General features: G+C 47.9%; 1 protein-coding gene and 1 long non-coding RNA gene across 3 annotated transcripts in view; one reads left to right on the top strand and one right to left on the bottom strand.

The window, feature by feature from the left end:
- Window positions 1-24,576, top strand: part of LOC127042744 (uncharacterized) — a 439,524-nt gene that overhangs the window by 1,087 nt on the left and 413,861 nt on the right. The window lies entirely within an intron of this gene.
- Window positions 1-24,576, bottom strand: part of UTP20 (UTP20 small subunit processome component) — a 104,612-nt gene that overhangs the window by 6,624 nt on the left and 73,412 nt on the right. For both annotated transcript variants that reach the window (XM_050934046.1, XM_050934056.1), the window contains exons 47-56: window positions 23,121-23,262; window positions 22,667-22,783; window positions 20,629-20,799; window positions 12,936-13,064; window positions 12,218-12,328; window positions 9,928-10,007; window positions 8,598-8,667; window positions 6,835-7,017; window positions 5,711-5,842; window positions 4,337-4,469 (exon numbers count right to left, since the gene is read on the bottom strand). In XM_050934046.1, coding sequence (XP_050790003.1) covers window positions 4,337-4,469; window positions 5,711-5,842; window positions 6,835-7,017; window positions 8,598-8,667; window positions 9,928-10,007; window positions 12,218-12,328; window positions 12,936-13,064; window positions 20,629-20,799; window positions 22,667-22,783; window positions 23,121-23,262 — 1,268 coding nt within the window. The remainder of the gene's footprint in view (window positions 1-4,336; window positions 4,470-5,710; window positions 5,843-6,834; window positions 7,018-8,597; window positions 8,668-9,927; window positions 10,008-12,217; window positions 12,329-12,935; window positions 13,065-20,628; window positions 20,800-22,666; window positions 22,784-23,120; window positions 23,263-24,576) is intronic.

The following is a 24,576-nucleotide window of genomic DNA, read 5'->3' as shown; positions in this document are numbered from 1 at the left end:
TTAGAAGCAAAAGCCAGTAGGATTTTTCTCTCTCTTTTCTCTCTGCTAGCTGTTTGTAAGCAGGAGAGAGGGTTTTTAAAACTGCAGCCAGAAAATTTTTTCCTTTCTCCTTTCTGGTTGTGCAGAGAGACTGCCTGAAGGCAGAGACATTAAGTTTAACAAGGATCTTTGTTAAACAAAGGAACTCCAGCTGTGAGTAACCATACACCAGTAAAACACATTTGCAAATGAATGGTTTTTTTTCTTTCTAACTCTGTCGGGAATAGCTAAGTAGAAGGAGTTAAAAAAGACTCTGTTGCTAAGCAACCCGAAGAAGGCAATAGAAAAGCAGCATTTTCAGCAGTAAACACCAGAGGGCACCCCAACACCAGAAAGCAGAAACCATGAGTGCTAAGGATGCCCTGAAACAGGAATGAGCGAGACTGGAGGCAGAGGAACAAACCAAAGGTGCAGACCACAAGCGAGACATGGAAAAGAAACTACAAGAACTAGAAATAAAACAAAAAGAGATGGAGCTGAGAGAAGGAGAAAGAGAGGCTGCCCACAGGAGAGAGCTGAAGATAAAAGAGAAAGAGTTGGAACTCCAGAGGGAGGCCCACCGGCAGGCCCTGGAATTAGCACAAGCTAGGCAGCATGCTCCAGCCAACCCTAACAACCCTTCTCCAGTTATTGTTCCACATCCCAAGAAATTTCCCACCTACAAGGCAGGTGATGACACTGAGGCCTTCCTAGAAAATTTTGAAAGAACCTGCCATGGGTACAGCATCTCTGAAGACCAGTACATGATAGAGCTGAGGCCACTGCTCAGTGGACCCCTAGTAGAGGTGGTGGCTGAAATGCCTAAGGAAAACATGAACGATCATAAACTTTTTCAAATCAAGGCCAGAATCAGAATGGGGCTAACACCTGAGCATGCCTGTCGGAGGTTCAGAGCCCTAAGGTGGAAATCAGATGTGTCATTCACCCGACACGCCTACCACATTGGAAAGAACTATAATGCCTGGATATCAGGAGCTAATGTTAAATCTCTGGACGACATGCACCTCCTAATACAATTGGAGCAGTTCTTAGAGGGTGTTCCTGAGGAAACAGAAAGGTACATCCTAGATGGGAAGCCCAAAACTGTAACTGAGGTGGGGGAGAATGGAGCCAAATGGGTGGAAGTCGCAGAAAAGAAAAAAGCTACTAGCAAGGGGAGCGAATATGACAGGGGTCACACCGACAATAAACCCTATACCCGAGGGCAACCCAAGACCCCACCTACAACCCAAGAAAAGCTGCCGACTCCCTATTCTCTCACCTCACCAATCTCCAGTAACCCACCTCGGCCCAGTGACCAGTCAGCTGGGCAATGCTTCAAGTGTAATGAACTGGGACATATAAAGGCCAACTGCCCCAAGAACCCCAACCGAGTGCAGTTCATTATATCTCCATCACTCCAAAGATCCCCAGGCCCAGATGCCTCTCAAATACCCTCGGAGAGAAGGGAAATTTTGAGAGTGGGCGGAAAGAAGGTTATCACATGGAGAGACACGGAGGCACAAGTGTCAGCTATACACCAATCCTTAGTGGACCCCAAATTCATCAACCCAAAGGCCCAAGTGACAATTTACCCCTTCATGTCACAAGCAGTAAACCTGCCTACAGCTAAACTGCCTGTCCAGTACAAAGGCTGGTCAGGAATGTGGACTTTTGCAGTCTATAACAATTATCACATCCCCATGCTACTGGGGGAAGACTTGGCCAACCAGGTAAAGTGGGCCAAGAAGGTGGGAACGGTTACACGCAGCCAAGCCAGGCAAGCTTCCCGACCCATCCCTGTTCCTGAGCCGTCCACAGGGGCCCCGTCTGTGTTACCAGAGACCCAAAAAGAGGTAGTGGACCTGGATCCCCTGCCAACGACTGCAACAGCCACAGTACCTCCAGTCCCCGACCCGGACCTGGAAACACAACCAGCATCAGAACCATTGCCAGCACTGACGCCAGCGCTTGCAAACACATCTTCAACCCCAACGCCAGAGGGTGCCAGCATGCCTGAACTGGCAGAAGCAGCAGACAACCATTCCCAAGAGGCTCAGCCAGAGCCTGAAATACCATCTGGTGCACCAGCGGAGAGCAGTTCACCAGCCACGAAAACAACCCCAGCACCTACATCGCTTCCCAAAGGACCAAGCCCAAGTCCACAGTCTAAGGAAGAACTGGTGTCTCCAGCCTCCAGAAAACAGTTCCAGACTGAGCAGGAAGCAGATGACAGCCTTCAGAAAGCTTGGGGCGCGGCACGGAGCACCCCACCGCCTCTCAGCTCTTCTAACCAATCCCGGTTTGTTATAAAACAAGGGCTTTTATATAAGGAGACTCTTTCTGGTGGACACCAGAAAGACTGGCATCCACAAAAACAGTTGGTGGTTCCAACTAGGTACCGGGGGAAGCTCTTAAGCTTAGCCCATGATCATCCCAGTGGCCATGCTGGGGTGAAAAGAACCAAAGACAGGTTGGGGAAGTCCTTCTACTGGGAGGGGATGGGCAAGAATGTTGCCAAGTATGTCCAGTCTTGTAAGGTATGCCAAAGAGTGGGAAAGCCCCAAGACCAGGTCAAGGCCCCTCTCCAACCACTCCCCATAATTGAGGTGCCATTTCAGCGAGTAGCTGTGGATATTCTGGGTCCTTTCCCAAAAAAGACCCCCAGAGGAAAGCAGTACGTACTGACTTTTGTGGACTTTGCTACCTGATGGCCGGAAGCAGTAGCTCTAGGCAACACTAGGGCTAAAACTGTGTGCCAGGCCCTAATAGACATTTTTGCCAGGGTAGGTTGGCCCTCCGATATCCTTACGGATTCAGGGACAAATTTCCTGGCAGGGACCATGAAAGAACTGTGGAAAACTCATGGGGTAAATCACTTGACTGCCACCCCGTACCACCATCAAACCAATGGCCTGGTGGAAAGGTTTAATGGAACTTTGGGGGCCATGATACGTAAATTCGTGAATGAACACTCCAATGACTGGGACCTAGTGTTGCAGCAGTTGCTCTTTGCTTACAGGGCTGTACCACATCCCAGTTTAGGGTTCTCACCGTTTGAGCTTGTGTATGGCCACGAGGTTAAAGGCCATTACAGCTGGTGAAGCAGCAATGGGAGGGGTTTACACCCACTCCAGGAACTAACATTCTGGACTTTGTAAGCAACCTACAAAACACCCTCCGACACTCTTTAGCCCTTGCTAAAGAAAATCTAAAGGATGCTCAAAAAGAGCAAAAGGCCTGGTATGATAAACATACCAGAGAGCGTTCCTTCAAGGTAGGAGACCAGGTTATGGTCTTGAAGGCACGACAGGCCCATAAGATGGAAGCATCATGGGAAGGGCCATTCACGGTCCAAGAGCACCTGGGAGCTGTTAACTACCTCACAGCATTTCCCAATTCCTCCCTAAAGCCCAAAGTGTACCAAGTTAATTCTCTCAAGCCCTTTTATTCCAGAGACTTACAGGTTTGTCAGTTTACAGCCCAGGGAGAAGAAAATGCTGAGTGGCCTGATGGTGTCTATGATAAAGGGAAAAGTGATGGCGGCGTGGAAGAGGTGAACCTCTCCACAACCCTGGAACGTCTGCAGCAGCAACAGATCAAGAAGTTGATGCACTCTCCCGTAAAAGTTTCCCAAAATCAACTGGTTAAAAATTATCCTTACAGTGTGAAAAATCTTGTAGTTTTACATAATTAGTGGCATATGTAAGGGTGACACCTGCTGGGATTTTAAAAAAAGACACTTGCAAGCCTGCTGTTCTTTAAAGACACAATCAATCAGATGCAAGCCCTTTGCAGACAGCAAGAAAAGCAATTTTAAAAAGTACAACACACCAACACCGCACACCCAAATGAGTTAGCTTAACATGCCAGTGCATCACTTGCAACCAATCAATAATATGGTTTTGAGATGGACCTTCCAAACAAGCACACCGTTTAAGAGCTGCTCTGCCACGTGTCACCTGTTCACTGGCTGCTATTTATGGTCTCACAGAGAAAACCATTTTTCTCAGAGAACTGAAAGCTGTAATCTAAGGGATTTAATTAAAGCCAAACAGGCACCAGTTTGCAGCCTTTGGGTTACCCAAAATAGTTCCCACCAACCAGAACAGAGAGAGAGAGATCATTTTCACTGATGGTCTAACCTTTTCTATTAGCATCTGTTCTTTCACTAGTAACTGCCTTATATTATAGATGCCTCTTCAAAGTGCAAATCTTCCTGCACAGATCTTTGTCTGTTTGCATTAGGGCAACCACAACAACACAAATTATCAACAATCTTAGTTCTAATACAGTAGAAAATACTATTCATACTTACGCCAGATATTGCTCAAAATCTCATTATGTTTGGTTAACAGAATAATGTTGCATTCCTTGATTAATTTTGTTATCAGAGTAAGAAAACTGAACAACAATCTATCTGCTGCCTTTTCTTCAGTCTCTTTTGATATCTAAAAAGAAGCATAAATCAACAAAGAGACAGTTATAAGAGTTGGCTAGAATTGTACAGAAGGGGTTATTTTGTACATTTAATATCTGATGGCTGAATTCTTCCACATTGACCCCTATGACTGCTTTATATTTACTATATGAATTTAGTGTAAGGGAAATAAGTCCATTAAAACTGTTTCACAAGGATTCATAGTTTCCAAAGGAAGATTGCCATGTTACTTATCTCTGTATATATGTACATGCAGGCATTTGTACACGAACACACTATATCATTTATAACTATACTTGCTCTTCTATCTTGTTCAGCCTTTTGGCATTCCTTATTAAATACATGGCAGTTTCTTTATGACCAGCGATTCATACCACAGAGTGCTCACCAATCGATCAGAATCAGTGGTAGCCATGTAATCTGAAGCCAAAACACATGCACTGAATTGACTTTCAGTGACTGAATTACAGAAAGGGAATTGTATTCAATATAATATTGTATTGAATACAATTTTTAAATACAATATTTAATATTTTCTATAGGTTAAACTAAGAATCGTGATGTATTTCTGACCTTTCATATCCATGTTAAACCTATGGGTTTCTCGGTTACAGGGACACAATCAACTTGATACTTAGTCTGTTTTTAAATAAATGGATCCCAAGAAGTGTCAGATGCAATATCAGCCCCTCTGCCACTGTTGTGGTTTTACAATCACCATTTTCTGTAAGTGTTTCTTCTCTCCTACTGCTGTGGGAAAGCCTCATCCAGACACGGAGAGCTGACATGCTACACATCAAGTGCTCTCAAATGCACAAAGTCAACAAAGTGAAAAAAGATGCATTCTCTCTTATCTCTTTCGGTTCCGCTCATCTTACTACCATTATTTTATAATGCCCAAGAGCACGCTGGGCACCTCGCAGCAGACCTGTCCCTGTCCTGACGAGCTAACAATAGGAATAGGAGCTAACAATGAGCAAGGGTGACAAAAGTTGAAGAGAGGCTGGGGCAAGAAGATCATTTGGTCACTCAGCATAGGTATGCATGCAGTTTGGTGGTTCTATTAGATTCTCCCACACGCACATGCAGACCAACCCTCATATAGACTGTGACATGTCGCATGAGAAGGTTTTCATATACAGACACAGTGTGATTTTTAAGTTGACTCCCCCTCCTCCCACTTATTTATTGCAATTTCCCCAGCTAAACCTGTCTCTTTCCCAACGTTTTATCCCTGGACTAATGACTTACATTTTCAAATTTCAGAGGTTCAATTTCTTTTTCGATCAGTGGGAGAATGGTTCCAAGTTGTCTTTCAAACGCCACGCCCTCGGCTTCGACGAACAAACCACAGGCCTGCGCAGCTAGCCGCTTGTGTGAGCTCTGCCAACAGAGAGGAAGACAGAGCAATCATTATTTCTTGATTTAATATGAAGAACCCATCACTCTGTAATACAACTCAGCGAATAAGGCACTGCATTTTCAGACGTCACTAGTGGGTGCCTCTGTTCTGCATACCCAAAGTGGGACAATTTTAAAGGAAATTGATTTCCAGAGTGTGGGGTACCAATCCACACTCTGAAAATCAGGCCTCTTTATGGCATCAGGTTGGGAGCCTAAGACACACAATATCCCTAGTCGTGAGAGAAAACAAGCTCACATCATAAAGCTGAACTTTCAAGAATGCTAATTTTTAGCAAGTTTCCGAAACTACACGGTTTTGAAGCACCCCACAAAGTTGCCCACAGCTTCAGACCATTTACTTGGTTAGCATATTGTAGATGATGGAGCTCAAATGGAGAAACACCTTGCCTATTCAAAAAGTCAACAGAACCACTCAAATCAGGATTGGACCCAAAAGGTCTTAAATCTGCTAGATCCCAGTAATAGAGAGGATGGACTAAAGCAGACGAACAAAAATAGCACCATCAGCCAGTTACTAAGCTCAAGTTCAAAGGGATTTTGCTCAAATTTCACCACCAAAACATTTAGCTTTGGGCAAACACTGAAGAAGGAGAATTGTTCAACCCAAATGGTGAACTTTCAGAAAACCATAAGCATGTAAAACAAGGCAGGCTATAATGGAAACTGTTTTAATAACCTTAGCTACAACAGCCACTTCTGCTGGACCTATTCAAGAATGAATCTACATAGCTTCTTCCTCTCCTTGCAAGCAAGGACTGTGCAGGACAGTGGAGTTTTAAGAAGCTGCGACTCTAGGACTGCTTTGCTCCACAATCTCATCTCTGCACCACCACACAAGTTTAACTGAACACACCATCTACCCACCAAAATTAAACATGTATAACCCCCTGATTTGCTCCAATTCCATTCTCCCAATGAAAAGAGCTGGGGTGCACTGAAACGAACAATACCTTCTCGCTGTTAAACCACGTGGTGACTAGGGAGAACATCAGATCTTGGTTTGCAGAGTTTACTTTAGTGAGCAGAGATTTGTTTGCCATGGCTGCCATTTTCTTGCACTTGGGAGAGTCGTCATTTACCATCATCATACAGAGGGGGACAAAGAACAAACCGCAGTATTGATGAAGTAATCCCTGAAAGGAAACAAAATCAATCAATCACCTGGCAATCTCCAGGAGGTTTTATTTTATCCCGCACACAAACAGGAGGATTCCAGAGACCCAACTCTGGGCCCAAACAGAGGAAGTCAGACGGGTGGTCCAGTTGTTGGCGCATAAGGTTTGGACTTCGGAGACCTGTACCTGCTGGTCTGCCACAGACATCTCATGCAACCTTTGCCTCGTGCTTTGCTTCCCTATTTAATCTCTACCTCACAGTGATGTTGGGGGGATAAATACAGTAAAAATTGTGAGGGGCTCGGACATAGTTGGAATGGGAGCCATACATACATACAATAGATCAGTGGTGCCCAAATTGTGGTCCCCAAACCTAGAGGGGTGCAGAGAAACATTTTTTTGTGGGGGAGACCAACCCTCATGGAGAGTGGGAAGGGAGCACCACCCAGCCCCACTCTGCTCCCAGACCAGCTCTGACTCCAGCCGCAGCTTCACTCCACCCACTGCTGTCCCCAGCCCAGCTCGCCCTCATTCCCTCTCTGCCGCCAGGCTAGCTCCACCTTCAGCCCCAGCTCCTTCCCCAGCCCCAGTTCTGCCCCCGGCTCCGCCTTCAGCCCAAGTTCCTTTGCTGAGCCAACTGTGCAGTAATGGAAGGGAGGTGTGGACAGATTCCATTACTGGTAAAATGGGGCGTGCCAGGAAAAGTTTAGGCACCACTGCGATAGACGGAAATTCACATCTCGTTACGCGTGATGGTCTCTTTCTTCCCATTCCCCCTCCTGCTCATCTGCATTCCTCCCCTAGTCTCCTACATCCTCATCCACCCCCCCACCACCACAGCATCTGGCTCAGCCCAGCAGTTGCAGCGACACTGGCTGGAGTCAGCAGCAGGCCTGTTTATAAAGAAGTATAACGCTGTTTTAAATGTTACTCTGTATGGACCTGAGACCAGTTCTTCAGTCCTCATTGCGAGTCCCCCCCACTAAAAGCACAATCTATCCCCAGAAAAGCCAAGACACAAGTCTGGAGATTGTTGGCCAAATCAGTTCAGAGATGGGAAGTCCAAAAAAAGTTAAGAAAATCTAAAGAACAGGGCAATTCTTGAAACAACCTAGCTTTAAAATTCCAGTGCTGACTTTTTTCCTAACATTTCTGAAAAAATGTTCCCCAGAGTTGAAGGGAAAAGGAAGCTCATAGAAGGCTACTTCCACTTAACTACAGAACAGCTACTGCTACTCCATTATACAGTGACTGCATTTGAATGCACTCCCCAATCCTGCTGTGTTTCATTTCTGCTCTTTTAGCATTTCTCACTAACTCAAACATCTCCAAGTTGGTTTAAACAGGTTCTAGCGCATGCAGTAACACCATTTTCCTTGTAAAATAAGCAAATCTGACATGGAACCATTGAAAGATAATTGATCTGTCATTTCAACTGTCACTTTTTAGAGAAGAACCAACATTAATGCTCTGACAACTGTTCCGTATGTTTGTGATAGGAGAGAATGTGAACAGCCAAGTGCATCCAGTTCTAATAAATCTGCAAAGTTACTGGATGTAACTGAAAAGAACTGATGATTGAAACTAAGATATGTTACCTGAGGGAACATTTCGAAGAGGTAAGCAATCATCTCCAATGCAGACTCTCTTCCAGTCTCATAGTCATAACTGAAAGAAAATAATTAACAAGATGGAGTGGGTTAGTATCTTCCAAAATTGCAAGAAATTCAGAAAATTGCAAACATTTTGGGTTTCTCCAAATATATGCACCAAGGATATCTTAGAACAAACAGATCTTTATAATCAATGCCTGTTCCGTAGTGGAGACAAACAATGTGCTCAACTTGCTTAACTGAAGACTCACACATTTGAACTGTGATAACTAAGAGCCAGCCTTATTCACCTAGAGAAGTACCTTTCTCCTCCAGCACCTCACAGACACTACTGGAGCAGTAAGATACTTCTGAGTGGGGTAGGGTAGCAGGACTCAGCCCTCCATGTTATGTGTTCTATCAGCAGAATTCACAGTGCACTAGAAGACCCACTGATGAATGCAGTGTCAATGGAGACTGCATGCACATCCTGGCCCAAAGGACCACTTTCCAAGTGGAAAGATGAATGGGATCTTACAAAAAATAAACTAGTTGGGGTTAGAACGACTTATGTTACCTACTCATGCAAGGGAGGGAGGGGAGACAAAGACCTCCCTTGCACCCCAGTGCAGGCTACCTGGGACTTGGGTCTTGGCATTAGGAGTAAGCAACCACGGTGACCACTTACTCCACCTCCCAGAGCACACGTACAGGGACAGGAATGGGCAGTCTGTTGGCTCTACCCCCATCGCCACTGAGTCAACATGGCAGGTACTGGGATATGCAACTGGCACCATGAATAAATTACATGGGGACATTTGCAGAATGCACCAGAATGTGCTGTAACTGCCTAGGCAGAAGCTGCTGACGCAAACTGAAAAGTACTTACGTCTGTGTTAACATAATCCTGTGAAGAGAGCTACAGTACCACGGCCCACAAGGGGCAGTTAGCACACAAAACTCTCGTGTGCTCTGTAATTCACTGTCACTGTGCGGATGATGGTGGTGTGTACACAAGTCGGCAGTGCAGCTGACTAACCATTGACAGCAAACAATTAAAGCCACATTTTGGTTATATAACAGCAACAGGCAAAAACAGTACAGAAATTAAGAAAAGATGGATAGGTGCAGTATTTATTTGCCATAAATGTTCTTTCATTTGCTTCTAACAAAGTGAACATTTTACTTTTACAGCTAGGAAAATGTGATGCCGACCCTGCATACCCTTATTCTCAAGAGCAGCTCCACTGGGATCAATGGAACACTTGCACAAGAAAGGATTTATAACACTGCTCTATTTGAAAAGCCACGCACACAACAAGGATTACAAACTCACTTGAGCTGAGCAAATATGAACTCCAAATTGGGTTTCAGCTTGTCACCAAGGGGATAGTCGAGAATGTATTTCAGGTAAATCTGAAAAAATAGAGAAGGAAGAGTTACCCGAAACAACAGGATCAGCTTGTGAAAATGTAATGATGAGAACAACGCTTTTTGCAACCAACTGTGAACAAGATACACACCTCCCTTTCATGTGTATGTAAAGTCTCGTCTTGCAAAGTGCCAAGCCGTCTCAACATCCATTGATTTGGATGGGAGTTGCAGGCACTCAGTACGTTACAAGATCAGCCCCTTCAAAACTTAAGTTGACATAGCTACGGCCCTCAGTGGCGTGAAAAATCCACATCTCTGAACGCTGTCGCTAGGCCAACCTAACCCCCCCTGTAGATGCAGTAAGTCACTGGAAGAATGCTTCAGTCAACCTAGCTACTGTCGCTCTGGGAGGTGGAGTTCCTAGAGCAATGGAAAAACCCCTTCCACTGCTGTAGGATATGTCTACATTCTGGGGTTATAATGGCATAGCTACACTGCCATCGTCCCCACAGTGTAGACAAGCCTTTAGTCTTGGTAATGACTATATAGCTAGCACTTATGAATTTATGATGTCTCTGTTTAAAATGAAAGGCTCAACAAACCTCAAAATAAGTTCTCCAAATATTAAATTAAAGCTCATTTTAGTATGGTCCCTAATGCTAAGATCATCAGCTGCTTTCATTATAAATCTGCCCCGTTTATAGTAACAGACTCAGAAGGGACCATTGTGAACATCTAGCCTCACCACCTCCATAACACAGGCCTTAGAATTTCCCACAGTAATTCCTATATCAGCTAGAGCAGAGCTTTTAGAAACTCATCCAGACTTGATGTAAAGACATCCCGCAGCAGGCAAATATGGGATCATCTGCCCCCTTCACCATTAAGTCTCCTCTTGATCTCTAATAGTTCAAGATCAGTTTAAGTGCTGAGCAGGACGTTTAACATCTCTTACAACTTTTTTTGTTAGCAATATCTGTTTACAACTAGCCAGTCTTGCTATTGCTATAAACGTTGAGTCCCTTTTTGAATCTCTTATTTCTCAGCCTTGATGACTTCATGTGGCAGAGAGTTCCACAGTCTCATTACCCATTGTATGAAGAGTATTCCTTTTGAATTTCCCACATTTAATTTTGCTGCATGCCCCCTTTTTCTAGTTGTATGAGATAGGGCGAGCAGAGGCTTCCAACCTACCTTCTCTAAGCTATTCATTATTTTATATACTTGTCCCCTCTTATTCATCTCCTTTCTACAGTAAAGAAGCCCAATCTCTCAGTTATTCTTGTTTCCCTTCTCTGAACTCCCTCTCACATTTAGGATATTTACTGTCTGATAAGGAACAGCATTACAGCCCTGACTCAGCTAGATGCCCAAGTATGTGCTTAACCTGAAGCTCAAGAACAGTCCCAGGACGTTATTTCTAACGTGCCTAAAGACCAGTACATCCTTCAATGCTTTGCTGAATTAGGACCTGAGTTACAGAGGGAGGAAGGGATAAATATCAAAGTGCAAGGTAAATCCTACTTCCTCTCAGAGATCAAACGGGTTGGCTCTCTGCAGTATCTGGAAAGATTCCCAAGCTGTGTTTGGAAAAAGAAGGGGTAGTATTTAAGAGATAGAATTGGATGGCAATCATTAACAAGGGAGCATGGTTCCAGATTGTGGGGCTGAAAATAGAATTAAAAAAACAAAACATCCTCTGCACATGGACCTTTTTGAAATCACTGGAGCATCAAGACGACACAGCAAAGAAATTTGCCACTTGGGATGATGTGGGTTTGCCCTACTTTATTTGGTTCTCCAGAAATAAAAATGTTTCCTTAAGAAATAATTTGCAGCCAGGCTGACCACTTGGATATTTTTATTTATTTTCTGTATTGTGATATGTCTGATGCCTACTGCGACCTTTACAACACCACCCATATAAACTTAAACTAATGCTAAGGCATCCTTTTTTAACAGGAAAGGTAACTAACCTTTGGAACTATGTTCATAGGATCCCTTGTCACTTGAATCTGGCATCTTCCTCTGAAGTATCTGGTACTTACCACTATCTGAGACAGGATACCGGACTAGATGGACTTGGGGTCTGATCCAGTCCGGCAACTCCTAATACATGAGACCAGTTTTGGGTTGAGTGCTAGAAGCTGGGCTGTTAAACACGCTTATCACCATTAATAAAAGAGATTCTGTTACCAGGTTTTATTACAACAGAGCATGGAGCTTAAGGAAAGAAACCACCTTCTACTAACCTGCCTGCACTGGACTCGCACTGGCTCACTCTGGCCTGTGATGGCAAACTTGGCAACTTTCTGCATGACGGCATCGATTTCAGGAACAATCAGCTTTCTGGATAAAATAGCCTGAAAAAAAACACGTGAAAGTACAACCCGAGTCATTCTCATTCTGCTTGCGCATTGTCAGGTACAACAGCACCACAAACCAAACTTTGGTGTTATTTTAACATCCGCCTTTGAATGTCTTTATTGCTAGAGTAACTCCTTTTAAAGGAGGTGGCCAGCAAAGTCAGGTCTGCTTTTGCTGGAGGACCTGCAGCATGTTCATGGTGAGCGTTCACAGCTCGGTTGAAGGGGCGCGGATTGTCAAGTCTTTAACACAGACATCATTTATCCAAAATGTTCATTAGTCTTTGAAGTTAAATGTGGTAACAAAACAACTCCAAGAAACAGTTTTAAACTCCAGATTGCTCTACTTTTACTCTAAGAACGCTTGTGATCTCATCATTTCACTAGTTCTCTGGTCACTGTAGACTGGTGTAACCTAGAAAGATCCTGAACATCTATTGTTAAAGTCAAGCAGAAAAGCTTCATGGCCTTCTGTATAGCAAGGACACCTTTAACAGACATTCTGTAATCTGTCACCTGATTTGTAGTAGCAGGTAGACAATATAAGCACTTTCATTTCTACAATTCGGAAATTGTAAACCAGACACGTGCTCTTTAGTAATACCTTTAAAAGGCCGAAGGCAGTGGCTTGACGCGAGAAATCATAGATATCTTCTTCAGCATATCCTAGCAACACTTGGAGCTGTTTCTCTGTTATGTGACTGTTTGCGTTCCTCACAAGTCTAGTTACGCACTGCAAATTAAAAGCAGGTATTGTAACATGACTAGAACGACATGTTCCGGCAGATCAACTTGCACTTCCGTACTGTGATAAAATCAATAACTGCTACATTCAGCAACCCACACTCTTCCTAAAAATCTAAAATCTGTCAGTGGCTAGCACTGGTGTTGTAATACACAAATGTGAACCTGGAGCATACAGCTAGCCTCCCGCCCATAAAAAGCAAACATTAGCATGTTTACAGCTGGCAAATTCGAAACAAAAAGCATAACCAACGCTGGAGACCAAATATATGCCAACACATTCAACAAAACATCGGCCCCTGAATCCAATGGGGATATTCATGGGAACAAAAAAGGTTTGCGGAACAGGGACCACATTGAGAAAAAATCCTCCCACTCTTCTATTTAGTGTTATTTATCCTGCAACTACCCCTAGCATAATTTGCTAAAGCATTTTGGATATACATCTGTCAGGAAGACACTACACAAAATGAAGATTATTGCTGTTAATTGCCCTGTTTTCCTAAGCTCATTTCAGCTGCTGTTTTTTTAAACTCATTTAATTTAAAAGCAAAAAACCTGCTCAAACAGAAGTGACATCTATCAAGAGAGACAATGGGAAAAGACGGTTACTCAGCTTTGTAACTGTTGTTCTTTGAGATGTGTTGCTCATATCCATTCCAGTTAGGTGTGCACGCCGCACGTGCACGCTTGTCGGAAGATTTTTACCCTAGCAACTCCGGCGGGTCGGCAGGTCACCCCCTGGAGTGGCGCCACCATGGAGCTGGATATATACCCCTGCCGACCCGTCCACTCCTCAGTTCCTTCTTGCCGGCTACTCCGACAGTGGGGAAGGAGGGCGGGTGTGGAATGGATATGAGCAACACATCTCGAAGAACAACAGTTACAAAGGTGAGTAACTGTCTTTCCTTCTTTGAGTGACTGCTCATATCCATTCCAGTTAGGTGATTCCCAAGCCTTACCTAGGCAGTGGAGTCGGAGTGAGATGTCGCAGAGTGCAATACGGCAGAGCCAAAGGCTGTGTCATCCCTAGACTGCTGAACCAGGGCATAGTGGGAGGCAAAGGTGTGGACCGAGGACCAGGTCGCTGCATGACAGATTTCATGAATGGGCACGTGAGCGAGGAAAGCAGCTGATGATGCCTGAGCCCTGGTGGAGTGCGCAGTCACATGGCCCAATGGGACATGAGCCAAGTCATAACAGGCACGGATGCACGATGTTACCCAGGAGGAAATCCATTGCGAGGAGACAGGAAGCCCCTTGATCAGCTCAGCCACAGCGATAAAGAGTTGGGGGGTTCTGCGGAATGGCTTAGTTCACTCTATATAAAAAGCAAGCGCTCTACGAACATCTAGGGAGTGTAGCTACTGCTCCCTGTGAGAAAAATGCGGTTTTGGGAAGAAGACAGGGAGGAAGATCTCCTGGTTAACGTGGAAGGCCGATACCACTTTGGGGAGAAAGGCCGGATGTGGTCGCAACTGCACCTTGTCCCTATGGAACACAGTATACGGGGGGTCCACCGTGAGGGCCCGAAGTTCCAAAACCTGTCTCGCAGACGTGATGGCCACCAGGAAAGCAGTTTTCCAGGAGAGGTAGAGAAGGGAGCAAGTTGCTAACGGTTCGAAAGGAGGGGGCATGAGTCTGGTAAGAACCAGGTTAAGGTCCTATGTTGGGGCAGGGCGGTGTACTTGAGGGTAGAGGTGCTCTAGGCCCTTAAGGAACCTAGACACCATCGGATGAGAAAACACCGAGCGGCCATCCTCTCCTGAGTGGAATGTAGAGATGATACTGCCAAGCCCTGTTGTTTGAGGGACCAGAGGTAATCCAAGATGTTGGATATGGAGACCTCGGCGGGAAGGAAGTTCCGCTCCCATGCACCAGCACGCGAAGCGCTTCCACTTGGCCAAATATGTAGGTCTAGTGGAAGGCTTCCTGCTGCCCAGGAGTACCTGCTGCACCGGGGTGGAGCAACGCAGCTCAGAGAGAGTCAGCCACGCAGGAGCCATGCCATGAGGTGGAGTGACTTGAGGTCCGGGTGACGGAGCTTGCCATGGTCCTGAGTGATGAGGTCCAAGTGAAGAGGCAGGGGAGCAGGGTCGCCTATGAATAGGTCTAGCAACATGGTGTACCAGTGCTGCCGAGGCCACGCTGGAGCTATCATGATCAAGCGGGCTCTGTCCCTGCGTGCTTTCAGTAGGACCCTGTGGACGAGTGGAAACAGTGGAAAGGCGTACAGCAGGTGCATTGTCCACGGCACAAGGAAGGCGTTCGCCATTGAACCCGGTGAGAGGCCTTGAAAGGAGCAGAACGTCTGGCATTTCCTGTTCCCACGGTATGCAAAGAGGTCTATCCGGGGAAACCCCCACTTCCGGAAGAGTGAAAGAGCAACGTCTGGGCGAAGTGACCATTCGTGGGAAAGGAAGGATCTGCTGAGGCGATCCGCCAGTGTGTTCCGAACTCCTGGGAGAAAGGACGCGATGAGGTGTGTAGAATGGGCTATGCAGAAGTCCCATAGTTGTAAGGTTTCCTGGCACAGGGGTGAAGATCTTGTGCCGCCCTGTTTATATAGTGCATGGCTGTGGTGTTGTCGGTGAATACCGACACACAACGGCCCTGCAAGTGTTGTTGAAACGTCTGACAAGCGAGGCAGACCGCTCTCAGCTCCCGGACGTTGATGTGGAGGTCCAGCTCGTGAGGTGACCAACGGCCTTGGGTGCGTAGGTGCCCGAGGTGAGCCCCCCAACCGAGGGATGATGCGTCCGTTGTGAGGGACACCGAGGGCTGGGGTGGGTGGAACGGGAGCCCCGCACACACCATGCAGGGATCCAGCCACCACTGGAAGGAGTCTAGCACGGTCGAGGGAGTGGTGACGACCACGTCCATAGGATCCCTGGCTGGACAGTATTGCGAGTTGAGCCAGGATTGGAGGGGCCGTAGGCGCAGTCTTGCGTAGTTCGTTACGAACGTGCAGGCCGCCATGTGGCCCAAGAGAGCGAGGCAGGTGAGTACCGAAGTTAGCGGCGCCGCTTGCAGCCTCCGGATGATGGCCGTCAGAGCCTGGAACCATGGCAGTGGTAGGCAGGCTTTGGCAAGAGTCGAGTCCAAGGTGGCACCAATAAACTCTATCCTCTGAGTGGGGATTAGAGTCGATTTTTCCACATTGATCATTAGACCTAGATGTAGGAAAAGGTTCTTGACAATGCGGACGTGACTGAGGACTCACATCTCGGAGGTCCCGCGGATAAGCCAGTTGTCTAGATACGGAAAGACGTGTATCCGACTGTGGCGAAGGTGGGCGGCGACTACAGCCATACATTTGGTGAATACTCTTGGGGCTGTAGAGAGGCCGAACGGGAGGACTGCGAACTAAAAATGCTGCTGGTTGACCACGAACCGGAGGAACCTCCTGTGAGGTGGGAAGATGGCTATGTGAAAGTAGGCATCTTGCATGTCGAGGGCAGCATACCAGTCTCCAGGAATGGGATAATGGTCCCCAGGGATACCATACGGAACTTCAACTTTACCATGTAGCTGTTGAGTTCCTGCAGATCGAGGATTGGTCTGAGACCTCCCTACGCCTTGGGGATCAGGAAGTAGCGGGAATAAAACTCCTTGCCCCGCTCATGCTCCGGTACCTCCTCTATGGCTCCTTTGGCAAGGAGCGTTTGCACCTCCTGCAGGAGGAGTCGCTCGTGAGAGGGGTCCCTGAAGAGGGACGAGGGAGGGGAGTAGAAGGGGGAGGTTTGAAATAAACTGTAGATGGTATCCAAGTTCCAACGTGCGTAGGACCCAACGATCTGATGTTAGCTGGGACCACGCAGGGAGGAAAAAGGAAAGCAGGTTGGAAAAGGGTGGGGACGGATCCTTTAAAGAAACTGGTACAATGCCCTCGGGCGCACCTTCAAAAGGAAGGTTTTGGCCCGGAGGAAGGCTTGGAGGAGCTTTGGTTCCGGCCCCCTTGGTTGCCTGATTGCCTACGGCAGCTGTTTCTGCCTCGCTGTCTGGCGAAGTCCTGTCTCTGCCGGGTTTGAGGGTAAGGGTGGTGCTGTTGGGGTAGGAAGGGCCTGCGCTGAGTTACAGGCGTGTGCATCCCTAACGAGCACATAATGACGCTCTTGTCTTTTAGGCTCTGCAGCCTAGGGTCAGTTTTCTCCGAAAACAGCCCTTGACCCTGGAATGGAAGGTCCTGAATAGTGTGCTGGAGCTCCGGGGGGAGGCCGGAGACCTGCAGCCATGAGATACGGCGCAGTCACGCCAGAGGCCAGAGTCCTGGCGGCTGAGTCCGCGGCGTCCAGGGAAGCTTGGAGGAAAGTTCTCACGACCTTCTTCCCCTCGTCGAGGATCGCCGAGAACTCCTGCCCGTGCGTCCTGCGGAAGCAGCTCCTTAAATTTGTCCACCGCCAGGTGTTGTAGCTATAGCAGCTAAGGAGGGCTTGCTGGTTGGACACACGGAGCAGGAGGGCTCCCGCAGAGTAAACTTTACGCCCTAGCAAGTCCATGCGCCTCACATCCTTCGATTTAGGGGCTGGGACCTGCTGGCCATGGCGCTCCCTCTCATTAACCAACTGGACAACAAGGGAACAAGGAGGAGGATGTACATATAGGTATTCATAGCCCTTTGAGGGCACCATGTATTTGCGCTCTACTCCTCACGCAGCGGGCGGAACAGAGGCCGGAGACTGCCATATTGTAGTGGCATTGGCCTGTATGGTTTTGATAAATGGGAGAGCCACTCTAGTGGGGGCATCGGATGACAATATGTTCACCACTGGGTCTTGGACATCTGGGACCTCCTCAGCTTGTAAGTTCATGTTCTGTGCAACACGCCTGAGGAGGTCCTGGTGGGCCCTGAGGTCAATTGGAGGAGGGCTGGCCGACGAGGTTCCAGCTACAGCCTCGTCAAGGGAGGATGAAGAGGAGAGACCTGGAACGAGCAGGTTTGATGTGGGCTTCGCCTGAAGCATAGGGTCCGTCTCCCTGGGGAGCTCAGAGTCCTGAGGCTGGGTCAACCCTTCCTCCATAGGAGGAGGGGGGCGGGTTAATTGTGGCCACCGGCGCCCCGTGTTCCGAGGCCGTTGAGCGCGGTGGACCTGGGGGAGGGCCTTGGGCCTGATGGTAAGCACAGGGAGTCCAGAATCCCCACTGCTGCGGACCATGATCTTGAGGCTGGGGCTCGCTGAACAAGGCAGCAGGCACGTCGGTGTCCAGGGCGTATACACTGTCTGCCTGAGATGACAGGGACGGCTGTCGGGACGGCCATGGAGGAGCCGAATGAGGCTGGTATGAGTCCCTCGCTCCCGTCGTTGGAGATCTCCTCGGTGCCAGGGATCAGTGCCGAGACCAAAACCGGGACCTGCAACCAGCGCGGTGCCGGGAGGTCGACCTGGATCTTGAGCGTCTGTGGCGGGACCGGCTGCGAGAGTCTCAGTGCCGGGAGCGGTGCCTAGAGCCAGAGCGGTATCGAGAGTACCGACCAGGACGAGAGGTGGATCTGCGCCGAGAGTATGAGCGGTGCCGCCTGGGTGAGCAGTGCCGGGACTGCGAGTGGCATCGAGATCGGGACCGACCACGAGACCTTGAGCGGTGCCGGGACCTGGATCGGGACTGGTGCCAGCTCGTCGACTCCAGCGAAGGAGGCCTCATAGTGGCAGGCTTGCCTCTGGAAGGGAGAACCCGCACCAGCAGTGCCGGGGGTTGAGGCAGGGGAGATTCAGTCATCGCAATAAGGTCCCTGGACGAGGAGAATGTCTCTGGCGTGGAGGGGACCGTCAGCTCGACCACAGGTCTCACCGGGGAGCTCTCCTGGACCGGACTCGACAGCTATCTCAGGACCGGAGTCGACGGTACCACGGTCATCGGTGTCGCGGCAGGGGTAGGTGCCGGGCAATCCGGACGAGTCTGCACCGAAGGTGTGGAGGACGTGGAAGGCCTTCGGTCTGGTCCCTGCACCGGAAGAGGCCAGTGTCGAGGCGTCTTGACGGAGCCAGCACGGTCCAGTGCCTGAGGAGCGCTGTCAGTGCTCGGTGCCGAGGACGGAGGGTTAAGGGCTGCCTCCATAAGGAGAGTCTTTAATCAAAAGTCTTTCTCCTTTTTAGTCCGCGGCTTAATGGCCTTGCAAATGCGGCACTTGTCGGAGATGTGCGATTCCCTGAGCCACTTCAGGTAAAAGTCGTGGGGATCGCTTGTGGGCATCGGCTTTTTACAGGCCGAGCACAGTTTAAACCCTGGTGAACCGGGCATGGGCCCGGGCACCGGGTGTGGGGAAGGGCTAGAGCCCAAATCCCGAACTATGTACAACAACTAACTAACTAACTATAACTATAAAACTAATTATACTATGGACTAAGTCAACTATACACAACAAGAGATCAGATGAACGAAGAGAAGCTAGGTAAGTGGAGGACAGCTAAGCCGCGCTCCACTGTTCCAACGACCGACACGGGCGGTAAGAAGAAACTGAGGAGCAGACGGGTCGGCAGGGGTATATATCCAGCGCCATGGCGGCGCCACTCCAGGGGGCGACCTGCCGACCCGCCGGAGTTGCTAGGGTAAAAATCTTCCGACGAGCGTGCACGCACGGCGCGCACACCTAACTGGAATGGATATGAGCAATCACTCGAAGAAGAACAAAAAACTGTCAGTGAAACAAAAGTGTCCAACAAACATGCTTCTGTAAAACACTTCGGTGACTTTTATTAGGTTTTCAGTGAAGACAGCAACAGCAAGACAATTTCTTTCCCTCCCTAGTATCCTGAATCATGCAGACGGGCATAAGAGGTTCCATGCAGGCACAGACTGCAGGGATTGAGGGATCTATAGCTGGGCTTTCCTGATTTCATTAAATTAACATTAAACTGTTCCACAGATGACTGATGCCTCCCCCCAGTACAGAGGGGCACCAGCTAAAGTGGACACATGACCTCCCTACGTGTCTCCTCTCCACCCAGCCAGGCCCCTCACACTCTCCCCAGCCCATGTTACCTGGGGGGAGGGAGGGAGATGTCTCTGTCCTCCCACTGTGCCGGTTCCCCTTCCCCCCTCGGGCACAACTGGCTGCTCTTCCTGGCATCAAGACCCAGGCAGGGAGCGGGACTGAGCCTCTCCCGGACACTGCCTGGTGCAGCCCAACAGCTGCCTGGGAGAGTGCCTGGCTGCAGCAGCAGTTGTCTGCCTACCGTCTGGGCATGGCTTCCGGGACAGCATCTGAGCAAACTGGAGCTCACCCACCATGCTCTGCATGCAGCAACAGGGGTCTTGCTGGGGAGGGGTGCAGTGACAGGGGGAGGTTCCAGCTGCCTCGGTCTCTGTCGCTGAAAGCTGAGCCTGGGAAGGGGGCAGCCTGCTGTGCTCCCAGTCACAGTCAGCCACTGCGCTGCACTGGGCAGCGTCTCAGGCAGTGTGGCTGGAAGAGGCTCTGGCCCCACCCCACCTCTTCCAGCTCTGGCCCACCCTTTCCACTCCGCTGCCCGGGCCAGCTGTTGTGGGGGTGGGGAGCATCTGAGCCTTCCATTCCCACGAGTCGCCTATGAACTGTTCTTTTTGGCTCTGCTTACTTTGAAACAGTTCACCACCAAATGGAAGTTCTGGCCCTTGGCTGCTCCTTGCTTGGCAAAATCCTTCAGCAGCAGGAAAAGCTGCTTGGTTAGTTTCTCCATATTCTTTTCAATAGAAGGCAAAGGGAACTTTAAAATCCACACCAAAGACTGCAGAGCGCCAGTGATCACCTGGGAATAGAAGCCAAAGAACAGCATGTGGGATTAACAGGATTTAAAGAGCACTCCCCCAGCTCCCCAGTCTATAATTACTAGCAGGCCTGGGTGACTATCTACTGCTGGAATTAACATGGAAGTTAAGCTTTCCCAAACCTTTTATATGAAATAGAAATGACTAGTCAACCTGACAGGAAAGGTAATACATAGCACACACCAATCTATGGCCAAGATTTTCAGATGTGGCTACTGATTTCTGGTGCCTAGCTTGAGACACCTTTAAGGGGTCTTATTTTCAGAGGGTGGATGCTCAGCATTTTCTGAAAACCAGGCTCCATTAAGGACTCTCATTTTTGTCTCCCAAAAATCACCAGTCCCATGAAAATCTCGGTGTTTGTTGCCAAATTAGTCAAGCCACCAGAGCCAGTGTGTTAGGTGCCTTCTGTTGTGGTGAAAAGAGTGCCCAGGTCAGACTCTGCATTCTTGAACACACCAAAATCCACAGAGGGAGGGGTTTATTTGGCCACTTTGTTCACTTGGATACAGTACTGCTGGGCTGGCTGGTGCCTGGCAAGAAGGCAACAATTAACCTGATGTCTGCCCCTGCACGTTGGCATACACACGAGAACCTGCCGGGCTCTCACCTCGCTTAGAACCTGCCAAGCTCTCACCTCACTTAGAACCTGCCTGCTCCTGGGCACAAAACGTTGGTACTTCTGAAGCATTAAATGTCCTATTGGGCCTGATCCTGTGAGAGATGCTGAGTGCCCTCAAATCCCATGGATTTAGTGCGATAGGCATGCCCAGCACATAGGAGATTAAGTCAGTTATGAAGCACCACACAAGGTTTTTGTCAGACTACATTACTCAGTCAGCAGTGCATTCGGGTGAAGGAAAGGGATGCAGGTTGATCCCTTGGCACTGGGAATCCAGGATTTTATACCTATGCACTGCAAAGGGAACAGGGTAGTGGGTAGTCAGAGCGGAGAAATCAAGCTAAGGAGTTAAGGAAATCCCAAAGAACCCAAGTTTAGCCAATCAAGGTGGGCCCAAGGCAGCACAAGAAACCTTCGGGAGGCTCCCTCTCAGGGCCAAGTAAGCCCTGAGTGCGGCTGTCCCACAGGCAGAAGAGAGGCACTGCAGCAGCATCAAGAGCAGGTTCTGCTCCTAGGTAGTTTCTACAATCTGAACAGGAACAAAGAAGGGGAGGGGAAGAGAAGGAAACAAAAGGAAAATTTTCACAGAGGGATCTTGTTACCTTTTCTCTACAGGGGAAGAAAAATTTAGGGTTTCCCTTTTAATTATTATTGTAAGTGAACTACGGTCGCAAAGGTGTCACAGTAATACCACTAGACACGGAGATCCCAATCTGCAGAACAGTCACAGCATGAAGTGTGCAGAGATCATGCCAGCTCCTTACACTGCCCTTCAACTCAGACCTGAAGGGACCTCTCCTCTAGGAGCAACTGGGCAGGTCCTGTTTCTAGGCCTATTCGATCCTTGGACTCTGCTGAGATTCCCAACAAGGAGGCGAGTTATGATGGGGACAGTGACAATTGCTAGAACCAGATCAAGATCAGCCATATATTTCACAGACGTCTAGCAGCACCCGCATGGTAAGAACTGCTCACTGTTGACTTTGGCCATTTTTCAACCAGCAATTCAGAGGCAAAATGTTAAGAATCCCCTGGATTATAAACCTCTCAAGGTATCGTATCCCCTCACTAATTATTTACCTTAACAGCTAAGAAATCAGGTTTGAAAATTGTGCTTTATAGTTCAAGGACAATGCAGGGCAGTCTTTGGAATCCATGGTTAGCCTGTATTCTGCAATGGAGCTGGGCAGAAGAGGCAAGTGGTATATTGAGCTTAGACCCCCTACCTTAACATCCGTGGATTGCAGGCAGTCTATAAGCAGCTGAACAAAAGGATCCAACATTTCTAAAACATGCTCTTCTGAGGAATTTATTTTGGATCTCTTCAGGCTCATGTGCAGTAGCTACAGTGTTGAAAACACATTTGTCATTAGTCACAAAGAAAGGACGAGGACATCATCATGTAACTCAAAGGGGTTCAAAAAAATCCCAAACACAATTTCAGGACACAGCAGAAACCATGCAACAGTACATTAAGTCTTTAACAAATGAAATGCTCTTAGCAGCACCCTAGAAGTCCCGCCCTGAAGTTACTACGGGCAGCCAGACCCCCAGGAACAGGAACTGTCATTAACACCAGACAGGGACAGAGGGAACTTTTTAATTTTTTTTTTTTTTTTTTAAAGGACAGCAGAACAATTGACACCACAGCATTTTTTCCACATCTGGGGAGACCCTTACCCTAAGTCCTGAGTCGACCAAGATATGCATGTTAGTCTTGCTGCTAACAGCTGCTTTCTGCCCACCTCGAGCTGGGACTGGTGGGAGTAACAGGCAGCTTTCTGGTTGCAGACAAGGATCTGGAGGAGCCGGGGCTTTCGTTCTGCAAATTATCGTGAGGTGAAAGGTACATTTAGACTTTGATGTCCTTGGAGACTCTCTGCTGGCAGTGGAGAGAATTTCACTGCCTCTACTGCTGACAACAGACACTGCATGGAGCACATTCAGGTCATGGCGGTGAAAGAATCAATGGAACAAACTAAAGAGCATTTTTACTTCTATGAGGACTAACAAGTGTGTTTTGCTTCATGTAACATTTCTATTGTTTTCTGACGTTTATCATTGGTAGAAACCCACCTAAACAGGCAAAATTCAATAGCTAGCGCATGCAAATTTAAAATTTTTTTTAAAAAACTGTCCAAATTGAAAGGCATTTCAATTTTCAAACCTGATCCACAATAACTGCAGCTTTCATCTCATTTATAAATAGCCCTTCCCTGTATTGGAGAAACTTCTAGCTAAAATGAGAAAACTAAAACATTTGGAACAAAAACTTAGGCAGGGAAGTCACCGAAATCAAACCCTCTTCCAACAGGAGAGCAGCCCACAGGACACAAGTACAGATTCCTGAGGGAGTCCCACTTCTACCATCTTCTAACCTTGGCATCTTCAGACTTTGGCAGCCCTGCTTTCAGAGGCTCAGTACAATCTGTCCAAACCAGGGGATTAAGTGTAAATTTAGGGCTGTGAGGAACATGAGGGAGAAACCCTAATGTGTTTGGGGAAACTCAGACTTTAAGGCCAAAAGGAATCATCGTGATCATTGAGTCTGACCTCCTGCAAGTTGCAGGCCACAGAACCTCACCCACTCCCGTAATAGACCCCTCACCTCTGGCTGAGTTACTGAAGTCTACAAATCAGGGTTTAAAGACTTCAAGTTACAAAGAATCCACCATTTACACTACTTTAAACCTGCCAGTGAGCCTGCCCCATGCTGCAGAAGAAGGCAAAAAAACCCACAGGGTCTCTGCCAATCTGACTTGGGAGAAAATTCCTTCCCAACTCCCAATATGGCAGTCAGTTAGACCTTGAGCATCTGGGCAAGACACATCAGGCAGATACCTGGGAAAGAATTCTCTGTAGTAACTCAGAGCCTTCCCCATCTAGTGTCCCATCACTGGCCACTGGAGATTGGCGGATGCCAGTCACAGATCGTCTACAAGCCATTGTAGGCAGTCTCATCATCCATACACTCCATAAAAACTTATCAAGCTCAGTCTTGAAACCAATTAGGTTTTTTGCCCCCCACTGCTTCCCATGGAAGGCTGTTCCAGAACTTTACTGCTCTGGTGGTTAGAAACCTTTGTCTATTTTCAAGCTTAAACTTGTTGACGGCCAGTTTATAGCCATTTGTTGA

The sequence above is a fragment of the Gopherus flavomarginatus genome, chromosome 1 (genome assembly GCF_025201925.1).
Source record: "Gopherus flavomarginatus isolate rGopFla2 chromosome 1, rGopFla2.mat.asm, whole genome shotgun sequence".
Taxonomy (NCBI): Eukaryota; Metazoa; Chordata; order Testudines; family Testudinidae; genus Gopherus; species Gopherus flavomarginatus.
Note: the sequence above shows the minus strand (reverse complement) of the source record. Positions and strands in the feature narration are given on the sequence as shown.